Source organism: Macadamia integrifolia, chromosome 1 (genome assembly GCF_013358625.1).
Source record: "Macadamia integrifolia cultivar HAES 741 chromosome 1, SCU_Mint_v3, whole genome shotgun sequence".
Lineage (NCBI taxonomy): Eukaryota > Viridiplantae > Streptophyta > Magnoliopsida > Proteales > Proteaceae > Macadamia > Macadamia integrifolia.
The window spans coordinates 30,982,533-31,008,584 of record NC_056557.1 but is presented as its reverse complement, the minus strand read 5'-3'; the positions used below and the strand labels follow the sequence as shown (position 1 = coordinate 31,008,584).

At 39.7% G+C, this 26,052-nt stretch overlaps 1 protein-coding gene across 1 annotated transcript in view; it reads left to right on the top strand.

The window, feature by feature from the left end:
* LOC122073170 (ENHANCER OF AG-4 protein 2-like) overlaps positions 1–26,052 on the top strand; it is a 95,565-nt gene that overhangs the window by 58,517 nt on the left and 10,996 nt on the right. Inside the window, exons 7-8 of the mRNA XM_042637711.1 lie at positions 14,801–15,506; positions 15,617–16,100. Of these exons, the coding sequence (XP_042493645.1) occupies positions 14,801–15,506; positions 15,617–16,100 (1,190 nt within the window). The remainder of the gene's footprint in view (positions 1–14,800; positions 15,507–15,616; positions 16,101–26,052) is intronic.

Here is a 26,052-nt window from a genome sequence, read left to right as displayed (position 1 = left end):
AAAAAAAAAAAAAAAAAAGAAAAGACAAGAGAGCGAGATAGACAGAACTAGAAGAAAACAAACAAAAAAAAAAGGAGGAAAAATCATACCTGGTTCAAATTTGAGCTCCATCTCCAACCGTTGATTCCTTGTCGAACTCGAGTTTAGCTTCACTGCCTTTTGGTCTTCTATCGGAGCTCTTAGCCTGTGTCTTCTATAGGATCCCGCTGCTCTCCAACCAGAAGCGGACACCATTGATGCAGGGCCGGTAGGGGTAGGGAAGAAATCCCTGAGAGGGCTCTCAGAGTTGCAGGGGAGAGGGAGAAATCGTACTAAGAAGGGGGGAAGAAAGGAGAATCACTCATACATGCCCGCAGGCTCCACAAATACTCAAACTCAATTCATCTTTTCAATCTGTCTTTCTCAATCGATTACAAGCATACAAATAGGATATTGAAAAACTCTAATGTGGAAAGAAATCCTAATGGGAAACTAACTCAAAAGGAAAAGAAATCCTAAACCAATTTTAACTATGTTCTACGTATGCAACTTCTAAAAAATAAACAGAATAAAATAAACTAAAGATATTAGTCTCCTAAATAAAATAAACTACTAAAATCCTACTAGACTATGGATTCAATAAGGATCCGGTTCATCTCTTGCTGGATACCCAGATGGGTATGGAATGCTCCATGGGTGCGTATCTACATCAATTCCCTCGACATTGAGAAAAACTTATCCACGAGTTTTGTAGAACGGGAGAATCAACATCAATCGATCAGCATCTATCCTTGCCTGTATGAAATCACCATCTAAACCAAGATCAAATGATATGAAATCCACAACGCGAAGTTCATTGGTGAAGTACTGACTCAGGAAAATAAAATCGATCGGTTCACTGAATAGATCAACCGATTTAAAATTTTCCAAGGGAAAGCTTCTTCACTTTGGGCTGAGATTCAACCAGCAGAGGAAGCGGTGACTACTTCGATGACTTTGACTAGGAGGCATCTGCGATGACAACCAGGTATGCCTCTTTCGTCTTCTCTCCCACTTCTATTTCTTCTTCTGATTTTTGTTCTTTCTTCTCTTCTTTCTATTCTCTTCGTCTCTTTTTTTTTTTTTTTTTTCTTCTTCCTTTGATTCTGCTTGCTCTTGTTGCTTCCCCTCTTCGTCAGGCTTCTTTTTTCTTTTCTCTTCTCTGCTCGCCTTCCCACTGCTGCTTCTTCTTCTGCGCTGCTGCTGCTTCTTTTTTTTTTGGCTGCTTGTGGAAAGGGAAAGAGGAGGCAGTGGGGTCGATTACAATGGTGAAGGGAAGGAGGCGTTGGTGAGACAGGGAGAGTCTTTGTTGGACAAAATTGAAATTTTTTTTTTTTAGTGTCGGAACCCTATAAAAGGAGTTTAACAGCAGGAACTTGGGAGAGAGGAGGGCGGTGAGACCAGGGGGATTGATTTTGTCTTCTCTAGATAGAATGGATTTTTTTTTTTTTTTTTGGATTTCTCAGTCTCTATAGGAACCAGAACAGGGAATGGGAATGGAAGAAGAGAGATGGAAGGGGAGTGGATGGGGATCCTTTGGCTCGAGACCAAATTGATAAAGGGCCGGTAGGGGTAGGGAAGAAATCCCTGAGAGGGGTCTCAGAGTTGCAGGGGAGAGGGAGAAATCGCACTAAGAAGGGGTGGGGGGAAGAAAGGAGAATCACTCACACATGCCCGTAGGCTCCACAAATACTCAAACTCAATTCATCTTTTCAATCTGTCTTTCTCAATCGATTACAAGCGTATAAATAGGAAATTGAAAAACTCTAACATGGAAAGAAATCCTAGAAGGAAACTAACTCAAAAGGAAAAAAATCCTAAACTAACTATGTCCTACGTATGCAACTTCTCAAAAATAAACATAATAAAATAACTAAAGATATTAGTCTCCTAAATAAAATAAACTACTTAAATCCTACTAGACTAAGGACACAATATGGATCCGGTTCATCTCTCGCTGTGTCCAGCAGAGACTCTCTGTCTCACCACCGCCTCTTCCCTTCACCATTGGGTTGGGTCTACTCCTTTGTTCAACACAGAGACGACTTTTTTTTTTTAGGGCAGAACCCTAAAGAGGAGAGGGTTTGACTGAGATTTTGGGAGGGAAAAGGGGTTGGTGGGGGAGAGTAATGCAGGAGTAGATTACAAGTAACTAACTCCGCAGTTTATTACTTCAAATAATACAAATAGGAGTAAGAAACAAAGAAATAATACCATCAAATAAATTCCCAAGGATACAATACCCATGTAGGAGCAAAACTAGCCCAAAACCTAACCCGATAGGAGAGAGAAAGACCTGTTATAGAGCTGGAGAGAGAGAGGTGCGGCCAAGGCTGTAGGAGTCCGATTGAGTTGCACTCTTGGGCATTGATAGTCCCTAGGGAGGGTACAAAAACCCCCAAAGTTGAGAGGATTCTGACGGCTGGTTGTGAAGTTACAAGCTTTCTTGATTTTCTGACCTAGGAGAGAAAACTGAGAAGAACCTTCAAGAACAGCAGCTGAATGCTTCCAACAGTGACTAGGTAAGGATCGTGGGACCCTTATGAAGCCTAGAATACCCTGATTGAAGACCTGGCTGAACAGAGTACAGAAGAGAGAAAGAGAGATCGATCTCTCTCCTATTCCCACTAGGATTGTTGATCGGTTCTGATTTCTGGAGACTTTTATCAAAATCTGAACTATACCTCTTGAATGTTACAATAAATAAAATAAAAAAGAAGAATAAAACAGATGGGGGGTTGAGAAGGGTGAAAGAGAATGAAGGAAGTGGCTATCTTAGCCTGGGCTTCTCACCCACAGCTATCTCAGCTGCTCTAAGCATTTAGTTGCAAATTTTCTTTCATAAATGCAAACTTTTTTTCATTCAAATCTATCCAATAATGGTACATATGCCTCTCTATTTATAGAGGGGAAGTTTACAATCATACTAATACTAGGAGCTAGTTTCCCAATAGGACTAGACACTCTTACTACAACTAGGAGCTAGTTTCCCAATAGGACTAGACACTCCTACTACAACTAGGAATTCAAAATAGGACTAGGACTTGACTTTATGACTCCAACATGGAGTAGGACTAACAAACTAATAGTCCATATAGGACTTTACAACCAACTAATGGCCTAATGGGCCTTTATTAAATTAAATAGCAACTAATTAAACTAATGAATAAAATCCCGTTTTCCTACCTTCTACCCATATTTTAGGCCTATTAAAGTGACCAATTTCAAAGAAAACCCATGGGATCAAAGGTCCAACACATACATAACACAATCCAATGTTTATTTGCAATAAAATAAGCCCAAGTGACTTATCTACATCTGAGAGGGTTTTTTTTTTTATTTATTTATTTATTTATTTATTTTTTTACAGAACCTTGAAGAGGGGTTCGATCACAGGAAGGAACTTGGGAGAGAAAGAGGATGGCGGTCAGACAAGGGGATCGATTATGGTTCTTTGGATAGAATATTTTTTTTTTTTTGGATTTCTCAATCTCTGTAAGAACCAGAACATGGAATGGGAATGGAAGAAGAGAGATGGAAGGGGAGTGGATGGGGATCCTTTGGTTCTGATACCAAGTTGCTGGGGTAGCCTTAAGGAAGAGGGGGAAAACCAAAATAGTAGGGGAGAAAGGGGAAATGCACAAGTTCACCAAAACACAAATCAAACTAATTTCATTGAAATAAATTCACTCTATGTCTTCCATCGGTTACAACCTATACATAGGAAAATAGGAACATGAAATTAGAAACTTAACTGAAATGGAAACTAGCCTAATTAGGGAACAATCAATAAAAGGAAACCAAAGCAAGGAAATAAATCTTACTCACCTCCAGTCTTGCTGTTCCCTCTTTGGCGCAACAGTAGCCGTCTTCAAGTAGGGGATGGTAACCCCACCCCCAACTCCTCTCTTTGCCCTTATTTCCTTAACCATATATATTCTTCTTCCAAAACTGCCCCTATCCTTCTCCTTTATTCTATTAATCTATTTTATCTCATTTTTCTTTAATTAGTTTTTATTCTTTCCTGATTTACCCCTCCCTTTCTCTTTTATCACTTTCTGTCCTAATTTTTCTTTAGCTTCCAAATTTGCCATCCCCTCTTTATATTCCATTATGCTTTCTAAATCCAGTCTAATTATTTACAATTCTGCCATCTTTTAGGAAAAAAAAAAGTTGACTACCATATTTACAGTTCTGCCCTCCCTTGCCTAGTGGAGTTGTGTTATTTGTGTGAGGCCATAGAAAATTCTGAGTACAAATCTGGCCATGGAATCTTTTGTGTTCAAGTTCAAAGTTTTCCCGCCAATGGAACGTCTGCTAAACTGTTAATTGATGAGCGACTAAATGACAATTTTCTCTCTAGATCTGTGGTGGATATGTTGTGTTTGTTGAATTTTTCGTTTCTCATTATTATGATGGTGCTTTTTGTGAAGTGCTTGACTCTCTTTAGCGCATCATTAAATTGGGTCGAGGCTGGTTGGAAAAACGAGACGACATTCTTGATAGTGACAATAATGTGTGCATCCTTCAAGCTTACCACATGCATAAAAAAATTTGATCTTCATGGATTGGTTGAGTCAAAGAAAGTGATACCCCCAGTATAACCAATAGACAAACTAGATGCATCAACACAAGTGGAAGATCGTCTTATTGTGGAACAGGTGATGACAATGGAACGTGAGAAAATCGTGGATCATGTAATGACGGACATCAATGCAATGCCAGTTGTTCACCATCATAAGTTTGTTCTGCCCCATGATTTTCCGAACTTGAATGCGCGTCCAAAACTTCACGTCATGGATTTTGTTCACGATGCAGGCGATGAGCAATTCACCCCCGTTCGTGAGTTTTTATTGTTATTATTCTTTAAAACTTGTGGACGAGTTTTTCTCAACATCAAAGGAGTTGATGCAGAATTGAAGTTGAACTAGGCTGACCCTTTGGGCAATCTCTACTTGGATGATCTGGATCCGATTGGATTTTTGGATTCATTAGGATCTTTAGGATTTTGTTTTATTTGGGAAATATTTGCAATCATTTATTTTTGGTCGTTGTTAGTCAATTGGGGAGTTACCAATTTGAGTTTATTTTTATTTCTAATTTCATTAGTTAGAATTTAGGAAGCAATTAGAGGTTGCTAATTTCAGTATTAGATTTTTATTAGGCAAGTTTTAATTTCAGTTTATTATATAAAGGCATGTAACCCAAGTAATTAGACAGATTTTGAGAATGAATTGAATTGAACGTTTTAGTGCCGGGTATGGTGCAAGACGTGTGACTCCTTGCCCCCTTTGTGCGATATCTTCTCTTCCTCCCCTGCAACTCTGAGTTCACCTTAGGGATTCTTCCCTACCCCTCCCGGGCCTCCAGCGAGCTTACTCCATGTTGGAGTTATAGTCCTAGTCCTATTATGAGTCCAAGTCCTACTAAGTGTGTCTAGTCCTATTTGGAAACTAGATCCTAGTTATGTTATGATTGGTATTCTACCCTCTTTAAATAGAGGAACCTATGTACTCATAATTTCAGATTGGAATAAAGAAAAGTTGCAATCAATTGCTTAGAACAGCTGAGATGGCTGTGGGTGAGAGGCCCAGGTTGAGATAGCCACTCCTCTCCCACATTCCCTTGTTTCTCCATTTATTTCTGCATTAATTTCTCTGATCTAGTTACTGTCTGCTATGAGATTTTCCACAGTGTTCAGTTCTATCTGGCCCCATTCACCCTAAATCGATCAGCAAAGAAGTTCATATTTGAAGCCCGATCGATCTCCAGAATCTCCCCAACCTGAAGTCAGATCTGCCAGGCCTTGTTAGGGTCCGTTCTACACCACCAGTGGACCACTCGATCAACATTGGAAGACTAATCAATACCGCCAGCTGCTGTTCTGCAGATTCTTGTCAAATTCTCTCTCCTAGGTCTGATTTTCAAGAAGGTAAATATCTCATCAACTGCTGTTAGAAGTCTCTCAAATTTTTAGGTTTTTGCACCCTCCCTAGGGACTACCTACGCCCAAGAGTGGAGCTCAGACTGCAGCCGCCCCTCTGTCTCTCTCTCTCTCTCTCTGTGGGCCTATCGCAGGTGAGTTTCTCTCTCCTGGCCGATTGGAATTCTCTTGGGTTTTCTTTGTTTGGGATTTATAAATTGTGGGGGTTAGCTTTTTGTCATCTACTCCTACATTAAGTGGTATTAGAGCTGTGGTTGAAGAAGAAAGCTCCAAACAAATCTCACTAGACGATGTGATGAAAACCCTCCAAACCTTGACTACAAGAATAGATGCTATTGACCAACAAATGGCTGGATAGAAAGGGACTAATGCTTGCCAGTCCAACAAAGTCAACAACAACAACACTATGTCAAGGAGGTTCACCTTACAAGCTCGAAGGAACATTCCAGCTCAAGGTGAAGAGTTTGACGAGTATAATGGTCATCAATTTCGCCATGATGACACTCATAAGGTGAAATTGGAACTGAAGGGGTATAATGGAAACCATGACCCTCTCTATTTTCATGATTGGCTGAACTCCTTCGATGACTACTTCAGATGGTACCGTATGTCTGATGAAAGGAAGGTCTAATTAGCTATCACTAAACTGACAAGTGGTGCTAAGGATTGGTGGAAGGCTGAAGAAGTTAAACTCATGCGCGGACATAGAGAGCCTCGCAATTGGGAAGAACTTATACTCATACTTAGTGAGAGATATCTTGCCTCCAACATACCGGCGCCGCTTCTATGATATGGTCAACACCCTCCGACAAGGTACCATGATTGTTGAAGTGTATATTAATAAACTTAATGATTTATTGTCACTAACAGGTGCCTATCATGAAGATGAAGAATTGCTTATATCCCGATTCAAATTGGGATTACGTCATGATATTCGTGATAAGATTGGTGTGATATAACTGCCCTCCTTGAATGCATGTATCAAAAAATCTCTGGAGGTTGAAGAACTGATCAAAGCAGCCCCTAGAATGTTCACTCAGCCGACCGATGTTAAGAGGCCACTTGCACCAACTAAACCTAACGAGTTTCCTACCCGTGCTACACCAGCTACACAGGATAAGGTAAGATTCTGATAGGTGGAAGTGAGTCAGGAGCTGTGACATGTTATAGTTGTGGGGGGATTGGTCATGTTGGAAAGTTTTTCCCTAAACGTGGACGATCCAACTCCATCATCAATGCTATTGAGTCCAACCCTTACATGCAAATCCATGAACCTCAAGAGTATGATTGGACCATTAATGCTGCTGTTGAAGGGATGAAAGCTGAACTTGAGGGTGAGTATGCTCAAGAAGATGATGATCCCTATGCCTATGTCAATGTGGTTGCAAAACTCCTAGTGGCTGAAGCCAAAGGAGAAGATTGGAGGAGGCACAATATCTTCTACACGTTGATGTCTTGTGGTCCTCATAAAGCTCAGGTAATTGTGGACAGCAGGAGTTGTGTGAATGTAGTATCTCAAGCTTTCGTGGTTGAAGGAAAGCTAAAGACTGAACCCCATCCACAACCATACAAAGTGTCACTGCTAGACAACAACACCATGGCTGCAACTCAACGTTGTTCTGTGCCGCTGAAGGTTTCAGATTATGAAGAAAATGTCTGGTGCGATGTCATTCCCATGGTTCTCACTGATGTGCTACTTGGTAGACCTTGGCTCTACGACAACAGTGTTCTAGTTGGGGGCACTAAGAACCAATGCTTCTTTGATCACAAAGGCAAGCCATTCATTCGAAATCCACTCAACATACCTTAAGTGAAAGCCAAATTAAGGGCTGCCCAAGTAAGAAGACAACTAGTCTTAAAGAATGTTGCAAAGACTTCTTCTAAAGGAACCACTGAGCGAAAGAAGCAACCATTCAAAGCCAACACCAGCAAGAAGCCCATGTTGGATAACAAGCTGTGTGTGCTGCCCCATAGAGAGTTCTTAACCACTAGTGAAGAGACCGGCCTGACCTTGGCCCTTGTTACTAAAGCAGCTGAACCGGTAAAAGAGGTAACACATCCACCACAAATCAAAGAGTTACTTGCTGATTTTTCAGATTTGATGCCTGATGAATTACCAGATGAACTACCACCTATGAGGGACATCCAATGTGCCATCGACCTAGTGCCTGGATCAGTACTTTCAAATCTACCCACTTATCGTCTTAGCCCTATAGAGCATGCTGAGCTCAAGAGACAAGTGGGTGACTTGTTACGAAAAGGCTTTTTAGTGGAGAGCATGAGTCCATGTGCCGTTCTTGCCCTACTGACACCAAAGAACGACGGATCATGGCATATGTGCATTGACAATCATGCTATCAATAAAATCACGGTAAAATATAAATTTCCTATTCCTCGTTTTGATGGTATGCTAGACATGTTAACAGGAGCTTCCATATTTTCAAAGATTGTTCTACGAAGTGGCTACCATCAAATTCGAATCCGTCCAGGGGATGAATGGAAAACAACCTTCAAGACAAAAGAAGGGTTGTATGAATGGAAGGTCATGCCCTTTGGCCTTACCAATGCACCCAACACTTTTATGAGGTTGATGACCTATGTGTTGCGCCCCTTCATTGGCAAGTTCCTTGTAGTGTTCTTCGATGACATCTTGATTTACTGCAAGGCACGAGATGAGCACCTTGAACATTTGAGGCATGTTATGAGGGTGCTACGAGCAGAGAAGCTCTATATCAACTTGAAGAAGTGTTCTTTCATGCTGCCCAAGGTTATATTCCTTGGCTTTATTGTGTCCTCCCAAGGTATAGAGGCTGATCCGGAGAAGGTGAAGAGTGTGGTAGATTGGCCTATTCCAAAGACCTTGATAGAAGTTCGTAGTTTTCACAGTCTTGCCTCATTCTATCGACGTTTCATACGGAATTTCAACGCTATTGTAGCCCCTATCATAGAGTGCACAAAAGGGGGAAAAACTCCATTCCAATGGACTCCATATGCCACTAAAGCCTTAAACCTCATCAAACAGAAGATGATAGAAGCACCAGTGCTTAGTGTACCCAACTTTGATCTGATGTTTGAAGTGGCTACTGATGCATCCCATGTCGGGATATGAGGAGTGCTTATGCAAGAGAGCCATCCAATTGCCTTCTACAGTGAAAAATTGAACGATGCCAAAAGAAGGTACTCTACTTATGACTTAGAACACTATGCCGTTGTTCAAATTCTTAAGCATTGGCGAAATTACTTAATCAGTAAAGAGTTCATCCTTTATTCGGATCATGAAGCACTCAAATACTTGCATTCACAAAAGTCCATTAGCGAACGACATGCTAAATGGATCTCATATTTGCAAAAATATCACAGGAAGAAAGGCCCAGCCAAAGGGGGCCTATCGATCCACACTTAAGTCCACTTGAGTGGCTGAATTAGTTGCTAGAATAAGGGCCCATTGGGCCCATTGATTCTAGCTTTAGTTATTTATTTAATTGTTTAATAAGTGAGGCCCATTGGGCCCATCGGTTGTAATGTCCTAAATGGGCTCTTAGTTAAGTAGCTTACTCCATGTTGGAGTTATAGTCCTAGTCCTATTATGAGTCCAAATCCTACTAGGTGTGTGTAGTCCTATTTGGAGACTAGCTCCTAGTTATGATATGATTGGTATTCTGCCCTCTTTAAATAGAGGAGCCTATGTACTTATAATTTCAGATTGGAATAAAGAAAAGTTGCAATCAATTGCATAGAACAGCTGGGACTGTGGGTGAGAAGCCCAGGCTGAGATAGTGACTCCTCTCCCGCATTCCCTTGTTTCTCCATTATTTCTGCATTAATTTCTCTGTTCTAGTTACTGTCTGCTGTGAGATTTTCCAAAGAGAGTGTTCAGTTCTGTCCAGCCCCATTCACCCTGAATCGATCCGCAAAGAAGTTCAGATTCGAAGCCCAATTGATCTCCAGAATCTCCCCAACCTGAAGTCAGATCTGCCAGGCCTTGTTAGGGTCCGTTCTACACCACCAGTGGACCACTCGATCAACATTGGAAGACTAATCAATACTGCCAGCTGCTGTTCTGCAGATTCTTGTCAAATTCTCTCCTAGGTCTGATTTTCAAGAAGGTAAATATCTCATCAACTGTCTGTCAGAAGTCTCTCAAATTTTTAGCTTTTTGTACCCTCCCTAGGGACTACCTATGCCCAAGAGTACAGCTCATTCTGAGCTCCATGGTTGCAGCCACCCCTCTCTCTGTCTCTCTCTCTGTGGGCTTATCGCAGGTGAGTTTCTCTCTCCTGGTCGATTGGAATTCTCTTGGGTTTTCTTTGTTTGGGGTTTATAAATTATGGGGGGTTAGCTTCTTGTAATCTACTCCTACATTAGGAGAGAAGATGAAACCTAGAAGAGAAGAGAGGGGCGTAGCTATGGGATACCAGTCCTGTATGCACTGCTTAACATTTTCAAAACTCTTTAAAAAACAAAACTCTTTCAATCTGAAAAAACTACAGCTTGCGCATTAGTGCAACGGTGTTTGTATATAAGCTTTACTCAGCCCATGTGATTGCCCCCAAGTCTCCGGCTCCCTCGCACTGAGTGCAGTATATTTTAATTGTAGAGTGATTGTTATTATTCTCTTTCACTCAGTGTGACCAAAGGCATCATCACTGGTGACTCTAATCAAGTCTAATTGATTGGGGGGGGGTGTATTACATATATAAAGGCCTTCTAAAATTCGGTTAATTTAACTTATAATGGGCTTATAACTTAGATCCATTACAGTAAAACTCATGAAAATAAGAGGCCCAATATATAATATAACTACCCACATTATGGGCCTCCCAAGCTTGTGCAAAAGCCTCCATGTGGGGTTAATGTCTAATGTAACTGCATCGATTTTCCCTCGGTTAAAATCTCTAACTCAAATTTTGTAGGGGTAGAGGAAAGGAATGAGCTTTGTATGATGTACATCTTTTAATGTAAGATTGTAATACTCCAATCCCAAGTAGGATCTTTACTAAATTAATAAAATCAGATTTAGGGACAGATAGTATGAACAAAACAGAAATAAAAGAATGGAGGGAAGAATGGGGGTAGGGGAATTGGTTGGGTCGAGTTTCTCACTCTTCCCTAGGGCATCTCACCCAAGCTGTCTCTCACAGCACTACATCTCACAATTTTCCAGCGTAAATTTTTTTTTTTTTCATTCAATCAAATTCGTGTTCCATGCTGTAGCCCCTTACAAACTTATATAAAAGACTCAAAACTGACTCAAACACTAAAAAGGAAAGGCCTAACCCAATCCTTAATAATTGGAAAACCTAAATTAACTAGAAAACTGAAATAACAAAGAAAATAAACTTAAAACAAGACTCTAACTAAACTAATGAATTGAATCCCGTTTTCTTACTTTCTACTCATATTTTAGGCCCATTAAAGTGGCCTATTACAAAGAAACCCATGAGATCGAAGGTCCAACACATACATAACCCAACCCATGGCTTATTTGCAAAAAATTAAGCCCATTAAGTGACTTATCTGCATCAATTCACCCTCTCTTAGAAAAAATCGACTTCGAATTTTGTAGTGTGAGGGTGATTATAACATGGTGCACGTCCCTCTTCAAGCCGTAGAAAAATTCATGTAGCTCTTTGATAATAAGGATGTAGTCTAGAATGTGAGGAGCTCGATCTTCAAGATACTTTAATGGGATAACGAACTCCACATGCTTAGCTTCAACAACTTCAAATGTATCCATTGGATCATCTATATGATTGCCTTCAACCATTGTGTTCTTGACCTGCACAATTTCAATCTCAAGCTCCTTAGGATTTCCTCTAGGCTTTTCACAGTCATCACAGATGTTGAAGCACCATTCTCCTTAGGTTCGATATCCTTGTCTATAATTGTGACTATGTTACTTTCGACTTCATCCACATTAATCTCTCTGATAGGAACATCAATGACTACCTCTCCCTTGACAGTAGGAGTGGCTGGATTTTCACCAACACTAATCTCAATTTCTGACTCTGGTTCATTGGTCGGAGGTGTCTTCTCTTGTTGCTCCTTTGCAATGCGTTGTACAATAGAGACCAATGATTCCTTCATGCTCTTGTCAACTGTGCGTGGCTTTTGGAAATCTGGTGGAGGGAAGTACAGTTTCCGTTCATGTTTTGATAGGTACATGCCTGCCAACTCGTACTCCATCTCCTCCCAAGTTCTAGGCTCACAACCTTGAGCTTGAAGTTGCCTTTTGGGGACTCTCCATTTAATTCGAGTATAATCACTCATTTGGGAGAAAGCATATCGACGTCGTTGTGTCTCTGCCAAGTTGTAGGAGTCAAAGTAGATGTTCAATTCCTTTATCCAACCAAGGAACATGTATGAAGTAATTTTTTGTTGAAATTCATGTGGCTCCATCTTTGGTCTAGCTAGGCTCTGATACCGATTAATGTAATCCAATCCCAGGTAGGATCTTCACTAAATTCAATAAAATCAGATTTAGGGACAGATAGTTTGAACAAAACAGAAAGAAAAGAATAAAGGGAAGAATGGGGGGGTAGGGGAATAGGTTGGGTCGAGTATCTCACTCTTCCCTAGGGCATCTCTCCCCTATGCTGTCTCTCACAACACTGCATTTCATAGTTTTTCAACACACTACTTTCTTTTTTTCATTCGATCAAATTCGTGTTCTATGTTATAACCCCTTACAGACTTATATAGAAGACTCAAAACTGACTCAAACACTAAAAAGGAAAGGCCTAACCCAATTCTTAACTAATTTGGGAAACCTAAACTGACTAGAAAACTGAAATAACAAAGAAAACAGACTCAAAATAGGACTCTAACTAAACTAATAAATTAAATCCCGTTTTCTTACTTTCCTCCAATATTTTAGGCCCATTAAAGTGGCCCATTACAAAGAAACCCATGGGGTCAAAGGCCCAACACATACATAACCCAACCCAAGGCTTATTTGCAATAAAATAAGTCCATTAAGTGACTTATCTGCATCACCTTTCTTCATCCCATAAATAAAACTCAGGTTGCTCACAAACATTATGAATGTAGTCTTCAAGTCTTGGAGCTTTCTATTAAAGCAACTGTGGTGGAATCATGAATTCTGTCTTCTCATCTTTACGAACACTATCAGTCGTCCACAATTCTTTTCTTTTTTTCTTCAGTGGGTTGATGGTTGCAGTGTCTTCTTCTTTCAGCTCATCTTGGAGGGCTGCACTGTGGGTGCCACCACTTCGATCAGCTTTAAGGACTTATCACGTTGGAACCCTTTCAAAACGAAATTATGTTTTAGATGAGAGGGTTTTAAGTTTTTAACATGCATTTGCTTCATGATCGAAAACACCCTGTTGAGATTCCAACCATTGTAGACCATCTTAGATGGTGTGTTGCGAAGAATCAAACACCTCGCATATGCACCATCAAAATATGGAGGATTGAAAAAAAAAAAAAAAAAAAAAAAAAAAAAACACCATCCTCAAACTCAATGATGATCTCATTGGTCTTTGATTACATCTCCACCACTGACCATGAGATGAAATTATCACCCGAACTCATTAATAAAACTCTAATTGATGGGTGGGGGGTGCGGGTGTATTACATATATAAATACATTCTAAAATTCGTAATTTAACTTATAAAAAAGACTTCTAATCAGTCTCACAATCTAAATAAATAAACGTAAAACAGAACTCAATCTTCTAGCTATCAAGTAATCCTAAAACACTTTAATTCAACGACTAATCCCGTGTACTAACTTCATCTGTTTATCCCACTTTCTGGGATTATAAATTAGGCCCATTACATTGAAACCCAATTAAATAAAAGGCCCAATCTATAATATATCCAAGGTCAATTTCAGCCCATTGGATTGCCACCAGCACTTTATGGGCCTCCCAAGCTTGCGCAAAAGCCTCCATACATCATCCTTCTCCAAAGATGTCATCATAGTTGGTCAATCATGGATGGAAGAGAGAAAGGTTGTCTTTGATTGTGAAGGGAACTTACGTACCATAAAATGGGGTCTAAACGGGTGTACAGAAATAGCTATTTAATTAGTACATGGGTTTATAAACTAGTAGCCCAAGTCCCATAGACCCATCCAAGACCCAAAATAAGCTCTTCCTAAGCCCAATTTGGCGGTCTTGATTGTATCATTTTCGTTAGCTTCAGTGTTACCTAATAATATTTTTTCTAAAGGAAAGTTACTTCTCTATGGAGAGAAAATTTTTTTCCTGAGATAATCATTTTCTTGTACTTATACTTATATCCACATTTTGCAGATTATTTTTTAAATCAGAAGTAAATGTACAATGCGGGGAAGATTAGGGAATAGGGTTCATGCTGAAAACAGAGGAGAAAAACAAAGAAAGGACAGGAAAAAGTTTTACTGTTTTCAGTAAAGATTAGATTCTGATTACAAGACTGCAATAAGATAATTTATGGAGCTCGCAGCTCTATTTATTAATTAATATTATAAACACTGAAATAAGGGGTTGTCAATGTCAAAGACATAATAAATTAAGAGCAACTAATAAAATAAAGCAAAATTAGAGAGGAGTGACATGACATCTAATATTGAAGGGAAGTTGAAAAATGATGACTAATGGAGCCTGAGATTGAAAATGAATTTGAAAAATAATGACTAATGGAGCATGGGATAGAAAATGAGAGAGACATCTTGGATCAAGAAGGCAGAAGCTTGATATTGCACATCTGCCCACTTTTCCTAGTATGATACATTATATTAATGTTTTAGTAGTTTTTACCAGTTACTGCTGCTTTAGGTATGTACTCTGCCCATCTGATTGCATCTTGTTGTTGTCATGCATCTTTTCTCAGCAATGCAACATTTCAGCTGCCTGGCTTTTTATCTTCTAATGTATTTGAGGAGGAGGAAGATATTCCTAACAATTTATGCAAGGATGCTGGTGATGACTCACCAGTAGAAGCCAACCATACTGTAGAAGATCTGGAAACATGTGCAGTAACTCCTAGCGACAGGCGTCACCGCATTTTAGAGGATGTGGATGGTGAGCTTGAAATGGAAGATGTTTCGGGATCTCCCAAGGATGATAAACTCATGAATGGTAATAATTCCTTTGAATTGGATTCACAGCGGCAGAGTTCGGATAGGATTTCGGAATCAGCTTTGCAGAAAATCTCTGAGTTTCCCCCTTTGCCTCCAGGTTCTCCACCATTGCCTTTAGAATCTCCACCTTCACCACCTCCACCACCGCCTTTGTCTCCATCACCACCTCCACCACCACCTCCACTGTCATCACAACCACCACCTCCATCACAGCCCCCTCTGCAATCACAACCACCTCCGCCGTCTCTTCTGCCTCCGGGTCCCCCACTATCGTTACCATCACTGCCACTGCCACCTTCGTTGTCACCCCAACCTCCAATGCTCCCTCAACAATCATTGCCACCACAGTTGGCGCCCCCTCAACCATCACTCCCACCGCAGCCATCACTTCCTTCTTCTTCACCACAATTAGTATATCAGCAACCTGTATCTCAAGATTATTGTAGGACCCAAAGTGTAAGTCTCTTTGGCTAATATCTTATTTTCCTTATTTTCACCTTCTTGTTAAATATGTACTTCCCTTTCAATGTTTTTAGAAGTTTCAACTTCTAATTTTCTGAATGCAGGGACAAATTGTGGGAAGTGCTCCTCATCCTAGCCACATTAGTGCTGCTATGAGGAGCGAAATGTTTCCACATCAGTCACATTGTTTGGTATCGAATGGAGTTTGCAATACACGTGATTCATCTGGATTTAATTCCTCAAGACCATTTGAATATTTACAAAATGACATGCATATGAACCCCCAAGCTCAACCCGCCCAGCAGTTTCAACCAGCTAATGGGCCTTTTGCCCAAAAGCCTTACCATCCTACTACCCCTACACAAACCTCATCCAATCATCTACATTATACAAAACCTGTTCATCAACACATGCAGCAGCCATACCACCACCCTTTCTCCACTCTATCGCTTCCCAATGGCCAGAGGCAATATGTTCCTGACGAGCAATGGAGAATGCCTTCAAACGAATTCAATCCAAATAATCATCATGGCGTGTGGGTGGGTGGAGGGAGAACTCCAAAGTCAGGGCCACCTTTTGCCCATGAAGGTATGTGAAACTTTTTGATACTTCCCCTTGGAAACATGCACCCACAATTTTTAAGGAAATAAAAGGTCCTTTTGTGTTTGTACAGCACAACTCCGGAGGAATTATCTTTGTCTGCACTGCTGATTTTTTGGGTTTTACTCAATTGGTATTCATGTTATTAATGGAAGAGATGAACAAACTAGGAAGTCCACGACTTTGTTACAGAAAAAAACTACATTATAATGTGTTGCACATTCTGGCTCTGGGCCCTCCATTTAGTTGTACCTCGTGGTAATTTTGATATTAACACTTTTTGTGAACTGATGGTATGTATAAGTTTTGTCACTTATCCTATAAACAAGATGTGGAGAGAATATGTACCTATGTGAGTTGAGCATTGGTTTGGATTTTGCATCCTTGTTATCAACGATCAATTGATATAGAACTAATTCCAAAGTTCAGTTCTGAAGGTGTCCTATCAATGTTTATGAGTGAGGTGGAAGTAGTAGGTTACTGTCCATTTTCAGCTCGAAAAATTTCTTGACATGGTTGATTTGACCGTCTTGAGTGTTTGTGGTAGCTTAGGTTATGTCTAAACAAGTGAAAGGTGCTCATTTGAGATGTTGATGTAGGATAAGGTTAGGGAAACAAAACCCATGGTTAATGTAGGATGGTTATGAGAAGTAAAACCCTATGGCTGAATTGGACCCAAAGAACCAGAACCTAATGAGGGGATGCTTTCTTGATGTTTTAGTTGTTAAAAGGAGGGACGGGCTGTTGCTTTACTACTAAGTTTGTGAGAATGGAATGGGGTGAGAAAGATTGGATGTTGATGAGATTTAGGATTTCTCAGATTAGATTATTGAGATTAAACAAAATACAATAGAGTTTGAGGGGTGGTTCTTGGTGGTACTTGAAACAGGGTTGCACTGGAGGATAATATGACATGGAGGCATGATAGGGTCAATTTCTCTTTTATATAATAGGGTGGTTGGGCTGGTTGGGAACTTTCTTGGTTTGCACAAAGTTTTCAGGTGACAAGAGACCTTTACTAAAAAGTTGGACAAGAAAAGATAAAAAATGATATAAAAATAGGGCACGAGGAATCCCGTTACCACCACAGCCTTACCTGTGCTTCGCGGAGAGGCTGTTTCCTGACTCGAACCTGCGAGGCAACGGAGCAATCTTACCATTGCTCCAAGGTTCACCTCCCTCCTTAAAAAAAAAAATAAAATAAAATGATATCTAGTGCAATATCAAAACCCAAATACCAGTACCTGTGCAAACTGAGGAGAAGATGAAGAAAGGAAGAGAAGATATTCGAGAGAGAGAAGAGCTCACGGTCAGGTTAGATGTCTAAACCATGGCCAGCATATGTATTTCTAATTACAAACCTATGACAGCTAGACTTATGTGCAATGACTTATGTGTAATTACACATAAGTCCATATTAAGAAAGGAACGTAGTAAAATACTTCCCTACAATGGATAATAACTAATAAACAACAACCACAACTATAAACAAAGACCATAACTAACATGTAGCAACTTTAACAACTAAACACAATAATCTTGACACTCCCCCTCAAGCTGTAGCATATATATCCTAGGCTACAGTTTGGAACAAGAACAACTGGAACAGACATAACCAGCAGAACCAAATTTGACAGATATATCAATTGTAGAAGACATGACCAGCAATCACACCTAGATGTGCAGAAAATAATAGAACGACAAAAAATATCCTCTAGCCGCATCACCAACAAAACATATCAGCCACCACCAGCAACAACAGAGAAATTCTTCATGAAGAAGAAATCCAGATAACAACGAACAATATAAGCAACATCAACCATTGGCCAGAAAAGAGCAGCAGTAGAAGATGAACACATCATCGCTTCAGGCCAAAAGTCTTCAACAGCAATAGTAAAAATAGTGACAAATGCCCTGATAAGAGCAGCTAAATTATCACTGCAGGTTAATGATCTTCAATAAGAAGGCAGATAAAATCTCACTAAGGAGACGGAGGAAATAACCTTCACAAAGAAGGCAGGCAATAATCTTCACGAGTAATACAGAAAAATATTTATGAGGAAGACACTGGCAATAATCTCCACAAAGGAGACAAGTAATAATCTCCAAGAAGGAGACACTAATCTTCAATAAGAAGACACAAACAACAGCAAATATGCAAAGTGCAAACTTTAATATGGGCATCATATATGATAGAAAATATGCATTCTTCAATAGTAAGAAAAAATCTTCAATATCTCTAATCTTCCACTCACGAGTAGCAATACATGTGTCTCCAATAATAACAGCAACATAACACTGACAAGAGGTGGAAATAAGGCAGATCAACCAGCTCAGCAGTTGCAGTAGCACCAATAGCAGCAACGGATCAGATCGAAGTATATAGTCCACAGGAGGCTTTGAATCATCCATAGAATAAAATTCCAGCAATAACCACAAATAACAAGCTTTAGCTTGCAGGGGAAAGGCCAGAGATTACTCTTCTGATCACAGACCACCGTATAAGAAAAGGGCGTACCCAATGCACGAGACTCACGCCACTGCAGGATTTGTGGAGGGTCATAATTTACGCAGCCTTATCCTCGCTTTGCGGAGAGGCTGTTTACTGACTCGAACCCGTGACCACCACTTGGTCCAGTCACAGACCACAGTATAACAACAAATAAAAGATCCAATAATAGATTCTGTTCATCTTACCAACAGCAACTCCCCCTTAGCCCAACTAAATGGGATTGGCTACATTGCTCCTTGCCTTCCAATCAACTCTATTTGACATCATACTTGATACAAGGCTTTAGCTATACATGCCTTTCCTCACTTCTCCCAAGGTCATTTTAGGTCTACCCCTTGCTCTTTTTCATCCTTCAATCTGATCAAATCACTCCTCCATATTGGAGCACTCAAAGGCCCCCATCGATCATGGCCATGCAACCTCAAATGACTTTCCCGTAGCTTATCATGTATCGCAGCTACTCCCAAACCAGCTCTAATATGATCCTTCCTTGTTTTACAACTCATCCATCTGAACATCCTCATCTCCGCTACACTGAGTTTATCTATATGATGCTTCTTAAATGGTCATCTTACCAACAAGGCAGTAAGAGAAAACTTAGAACTCAAAATGAAGAGAACTTGATGTGCAGAAAACTTCATGTGCAGAGAAGATATATCATCAGTAGAAACACAAAGAAGAATCAGGTCATTAGCAGACCCATTAATCAACAAATAACAGCAAATCACGATCAAATAGAGGCAGAAGCGACAACCAGCAATACTACCCAAACTGCAGGGCAAAGCAACAGCCTGTGGTTATAAGAGCCACTACTAAGCACAGGGAAAAAAGGTGAACATCAACCGCTTCATATGTAGATTGGAATTTTATATAAAACAATGTTTTAAAATTTTCACTTTGATCCACCAGGCAAAATAAGTAATGTAGAAATAGGATTGACAAGTCAACCTAATCCCAAGCTGGAGGATTCTATCAAAGAACAACCAACAATCAAGGTACCAACTGGCAGCATTATAGATCAAATTAGAAATAAAGAAGGAAACAGATCTGGGAACCAAGGCTATATAGTTAGGTTTTCTGAGAACAGATTCACCAGAATAGAACTAGATGAATGGGGTAACTTGGATACTGAGATAGGACTAAGAATAATTCATAAAATATGGTTAACATTATATAAAACATGAGTATGTAAATCGAATCTGTCGATCTCTGTTTCAGGTCTGAAAACAGAGCAGAAATCACTACAGGACAAAATTATGGTGATTTCTTATATCTCACCAACCACAGGTCAGAATGTCCTGAATTTTGGATTGAAGGGGACCCTGGATGTGATGTAGGAGCTAGTTCCAGGTAAGAACCAACCGTACAGTAGGATCGATATTTTAGTAGCTGATAGAATCTCCAAGAAGCTTGCTGTCCAGAAATCCAAATTTGATGGTGTTGCAGGAAACTAGTAATAGAAATTAAAGATGAAAAATAAAGAAAAGAAAGAGAACTGATGGAGGGGTTGAGAAGGGGAGAGAAGAATTAGTGAATGGGCATCTCACCCCTCAAGGTAATTGCTATCTCACCCATGAGTAAACACTCAATTTCAACTTCAATCTTTTTTTTTTTTTCATCATGATCAATGGGCTTTAAATAGCCTTACAAAACTTGGTCACAAAAAAATAACAAAAAAAGAAACTAATTGACTGAAATAAGATTTTCTAATTTGTGTTTAACTTGCTAACCAATTAAGAATGAATTAGAAACTAACAATTAAACACAAAAAGGAAACTAACATAAATTACAAAATAGAAACTTCTTTGATAACAAAATAGGAAACTAACTAGACTAACTTAACAAGAAAATAGAAACTAAAAAAGGAAACAAGTGTTCTTAGCTTGCATGCCAAGATAAAAAAAGAAAAGAAATAAAAATAGAAACTAATATGTAATATCCTAACAAGTGCTGGCAGCATCTTCCACAAACCAGCTGTCAATATTGGACCCCAAGGTGCATGAATAGTACCTTGGTGAACAGTAACAGTAGGTTGGCTGATCCGATTGCAAAAAAGTAAGGCTGGTTCGATGTATGAAACTGAACCAGATACAAACCAGAATTGGACCAACATTGACCTCTCCTTTTGACAGCTCGATCTACATCAAGATGGGTGGATGGTTCGATCAAAATATCAGCACTAGATGATGGCTAGCTTGCTCTAGAGAGTTATGGATTGGTGCACAAGTAACTGAGGCGATTCTGGGCAGAACTGAGAGAAGAACAAGATTTAAAAACCTGTGATGATTGAAGCAGCAATGACGACATGAATGACTATGGAAGAAGAAGATAACAATAGAGGAGAGGACTTTTGGGCTTCACACCCCAAAGAGTCACCGAATCAAACTTCCATCACTTTGATCGAACACAAAATAAATCCCAGCAAGAGAAACAGCAGCAGTAGCAGCAAAGTAGTTTGTAAAACCGTAGGTAGGTAGGTTCAAAAAAGGAAACCTCCAATTGATTCTTCTAGTACAAGAGTTTCTAAAAACTAAAATAGAAACATTAAAAAAAGAAACAAACATCTAACACTTGTCTCCTTAGAAGTAAAACAAATACATGACTTAAATTGAACCAGGCTGGTTCAACTAATGAATGAACCACTAATAAACCAAACAACATAAATATCCAAATAATCCCCAAATCATGGGTTGTTGTGCAACCTTCTCCAGCCCTACTCGATAGGTTGTTGGAGCCTTTTCTTCCTCCTTGAATATGTCTTCAATGCTGCATCAGCTCTCTCCGATTTGAAAACATTAGTCTCCGACGAATGGGTGAAGGACATGTAGCGCTAATGTAAGTCAAGATTAAGCTTCTTGAATCATCAGCATAAATCCAATTACTGTCGCTTCGTGGACGGCCTTTCCATTTGACATGGAATGCATGATAGCCAGTACCACGACGGGTAGTCTTGTAGGTACCATTCAAGACCTCTTTGATAACATCAACGTTGAGTGGCTTGAATTGGGGGCAAGCGTAACTTTTGTTTCGAATCTCTGTCGTTTGAGTGATGCCCAACATAAAGATGAAGATTAGCCACGTTGAAAACATTGCTATAGTCATATCATCTGGTAACTCGAGCACAAAAGCATTAGGGCCTACTTGTTTTAACACCTTGTAGGGACCCATCTTCCTTGGGTGGATAATTCAAACAAGTCACTTAGATGGCTTATTTTATTGCAAATAAGCCTTGGGTTGGGTTATGTATGTGTTAGGCCTTTGATCCCATTGGTTTTCTTTGTAATATGCCACTTTAATGGGCCTAAAATATAAGTAGAAAGTAGGAAAATGAGATTTAATTCATTAGTTTAGTTAGAGTCCTGTTTTGAGTCTATTTCCTTTATTATTTCAGTTTCTCAGTCAGTTTAGGTTTCCCAATTAGTTAAGGATTGTGTTAGGCCTCCCTTTTTTGGTGTTTGAGTCAGTTTTGAGTCTTCTATATAAGTTTGTAAGGGGCTACAACCTTGAAAACGAATTTATTAATGAAAAAAAAAAGATGGCTTATGTTGTTGTGCTGTGGGATGCAATTGGGTGAAATGCCCTAGGTGAGATGCCTAAACCTGAGGGTGAGATGCCTATTCACTAATTCCTCTTCCCCCTTCTCAACCCTCCATCGAATTCTCGTTCTTTTCTTATCTTCTTTTTATTTGTTGTTGTGAGGGAGTGTTTGAGAGCTAGAACCAAGCCTATTGGAGGACTTCTTCTCTATTCAGCCAGAATTTCAGATCCTACTTGGGATTGGATCACTTGTGAACCGATCTTACATTATTTGGTATCAGAGCTATGGCTGAAGAAAGCTCCAACCAATACTCGCTGGAGGATGTGATGAAATCCCTCCAACGACTAAACACAAGGACGGATACTATGGACTTAAAGTTCGAAGAATTGAAGGAGGCTACTATTGTCTAATTTAATGCTCAGACATGTGAATTTCATGAGAAAATTTCTTCATACATCTTCCTTGAATGGATATGTGAATTAGGTGTACTATGACAACAACTTGATAGAGACGCAACGGCTTCATTACGTTTGCTCCCAAATGAGTGATTATGTTTGAATATTGAAGAGTCCATGAAAGGCAACTTTATGCTCAAGGGCATGTGCCTAGAACTTGGGACGAGATGGAGTATGAGTTGGCAGGTATGTACCTAACAAAACATGAACGAAGAATGTACTTCCCTCCGCCAGATTTTTAAAAGCCACCCACATGTCACAAGATTGCTATTGTCGAGAAAGAGTTGGTCATTGATGTTCCTATCAGTGGTATTAATGTGGATGAAATCGAAAGCGACATGGTCACAATGGTGGACAAAGAGATCGAACCCACGGAGATTAGTGCTACAACTATGGTGATTATGGACATCCAAGCAGAAGATCCAAAAGGGTTCGAGATTAAAGTAATGATTGATGAAACCATTGAGGAGACTATGTACGATAGGGGCAAAGGACTTGAAGAGCCTATGATCGAAGAAGAGCAAGTAGAGGATGTGCTAGAAGACAACCTCATGGATACATCTAAAGACCTTGAGGTTGAACATGTGGAGTTCGTCATCCCATTGAAGTATCTTAAAGATCGAGCTCCTCACATTCTAGACTACATCCTTATTATCAAAGAGCTACCTGAATTTTTCTACGGCTTAAAGAGGGACGTACACCATGCTATAATCACCCTCACACTACAAAATTCGTCATCGAATTTTTTCTAAGAGGGTAAAATGATGCAGATAAGTCACTTAATGGGCTTATTTTATTGCAAATAAGCCTTGGGTTGGGTTATGTATGTGTTGGCCCTTTGATCCCATTGGTTTTCTTTGTAATGGACTACTTTTTAATGGGCCTAAAATATGTGAAGAAAGTAGTAAAACGAGATTTAATTCATTAGTTTAGTTAGAGTCCTGTTTTGAGTCTATTTCCTTTGTTATTTCAGTTTACTAGTCAGTTTAGGTTTTCCAATTAGTTAAGGATTGGGTTAGCCTTCCCTTTTTAGTGTCTGAGTCTATTTTGAGTCTTCTGTATAAATTTGTTAGGAGCTACAACATTGAAAACGAATTTATTAATGAAAAAAAAAAAAAGATGGCTTATGCTGTTGTGCTGTGGGATGCAGTTGAGTGAGATGCCTAAACCTGAGGATGAGATGCCCATTCACTGGTTCTTCTTCCCCCTTCTTAATCCTCCATCGAATTCTCTTTCTTTACTTATTTTCCTTTTGTTTGTTGTTGTGAGGGAGTGTTTGAGAGCTAGAATCAAGCCTATTGGAGGACATCTTCTCTACCCAGCCATATTTCAGATCCTACTTGGGATTGAATCACTTGTGAACCGATCTTACATTAGTGGAGTTTAGTATTGACACCTATCTGAAACTGTTCGGGATTGACACGAATCATCACCAGATCTCCCTGTTTCAACTCCACATAACATCAATGACGATCAACAAATGCGTAATACACGTCATTGTTCAAGGCGATATTGCCATCAACGTCGGCATGCACTTTAGTGATATGGCGCAAGAAGTCGTCAGCCTCATGGCTAACTGTAGCTTGGGGTGGTAGTGTTGCAAGATCAATAGGCCGCTTTGGCTAAACTCAAAGTAAGATGTCAAAACGAGTAAAACCCGTTCGGTTCATTGAACTATTATAAGAAAATTCAGAAATATTGAGGATGCAAGGTCACATCTTCATATAATCTCGAACTAAGCATCTCAACAGATTTCCCTAGCTTTTATTCACTACCTTCGTCTGTTTTTTCTGTGGGTGAAAGTTGGTTGAAATCTTCAGCTTTGTATTTGTTTTTTCAGCCATAATGTCTTCCAAAAGTAACTCATAAATTTTACATCTCTATCGAACACAATGCTACTAGGCTCAGCCCATGTAGTCACACTACTTCCTTAAAGTTTAACTTTGCATCCTGGTATGCATCAAAAGGCTTGCGACATGGTATAAAAGTGGGCTGTCTTAGAGAAGTGATCTACTACTACCATGATGGAATCATATCGGTCTCTTATAGGTGGCAGTCCAAGCACAAAATCCATGCTAAATCTAGCCATAGTGCGTGAGGGACAGGTAATGGAGTGTATAAATATGTGTTTTGCTTCCCTCCTTTAGCTAATTAACATACATGACATCTCTTGAGCACATGATCATCATCCTTTGTAATGTGTGGCCAATAATATCTGTCACCTGTGCAAGAGTCTCTTCGCCAAAAATGTCCTCCCAAACCTCCTTCATGTAAATCCTGTATAATGTGATGCCATAGAGAAGAGTTTGGAATACATAGTCGTGCCCCAAAACACCCATCATGCATTGATTATTTTTTGTGCTGTCTTCCCTGCTGTAGCTTCATATGTACAGTGCTGAAATCAAGATCAAATGTGTACTCTCCTCAAATCTGATCAATGCTGATTGCATATGCCTAAAATATATCCAAAGTAAGCACTTATCGGCTAAGTGCATCAACTGCTATATCCTCTTTGCTTGACTTGTACTTCATAATGAGCATAAACTGTTGCAAATAGGCTACCCATTTGGCAGACCAATTTCTAATCGACTTCTGTGAGTGAAGGTGCTTTAAAGCCTCATGATTAGTGTAAAGAATTAATTCCATACCAATAAGATAACATCTCTAATGGCGCAACACTTGGACAATTGCATATAGCTCAGGATAATATGTCGAATTGGGGTGCTTGGCATTATTAAGTTTTTTTGCTATAGAAGTGATATGGTGCCCTCCTTGCATCAACATGGCTCCCAGACCAATGAGTGAAGCATCCGTCGCTACCTCAAAAAGTACAGTCAAAGTTTGGTAGGGTAATACTGGTGCCTCTGCCATCTTCTTCTTGATAAGACGAAAGGCCTTCGTTGTCGTAGGTATCCATTCAAACTTTCCTTTGCTTGCCTTCATATATTTGGTAGAAGATAAGGTCCACCAAGTTAGCCCATATGGCCAAAAGAAGAAGGCCATAACAATTACTCTAGAGCCGGCTCTGTATCTTGTAGTGGGCAGAAATCTGAAAGTAACTAGGTGAACTGTGGAAACTGGTTGCCCTTTTTGGGCTTGTAATATCCTCAACGTCTAAAAAAATCAATTTTCTCGACATTTCTGATATTATATGCATCTTCTATGATACATGTTGGCAGTTTCAGAATAACCAATCCTTGTTATTTGTTGATTTGTATTTGAATTACATATAGTCACTTAGATTGTCTTGGTGGTGGACGTAATGCACGTGAGTTGCAATTGGTTTGCTTGTGGTGCTGGGCTATGTTGGTGCATTGAGCCGCTATTCATAGATACCCCTGGCTCGAGTTATGGGCTGCTTATGTAGTTTTCAATGCGGAGTTGTGAGTTGCGTATCTAGTTTTCAATGTGGACTTGTCTGCTGGTTACACAGTT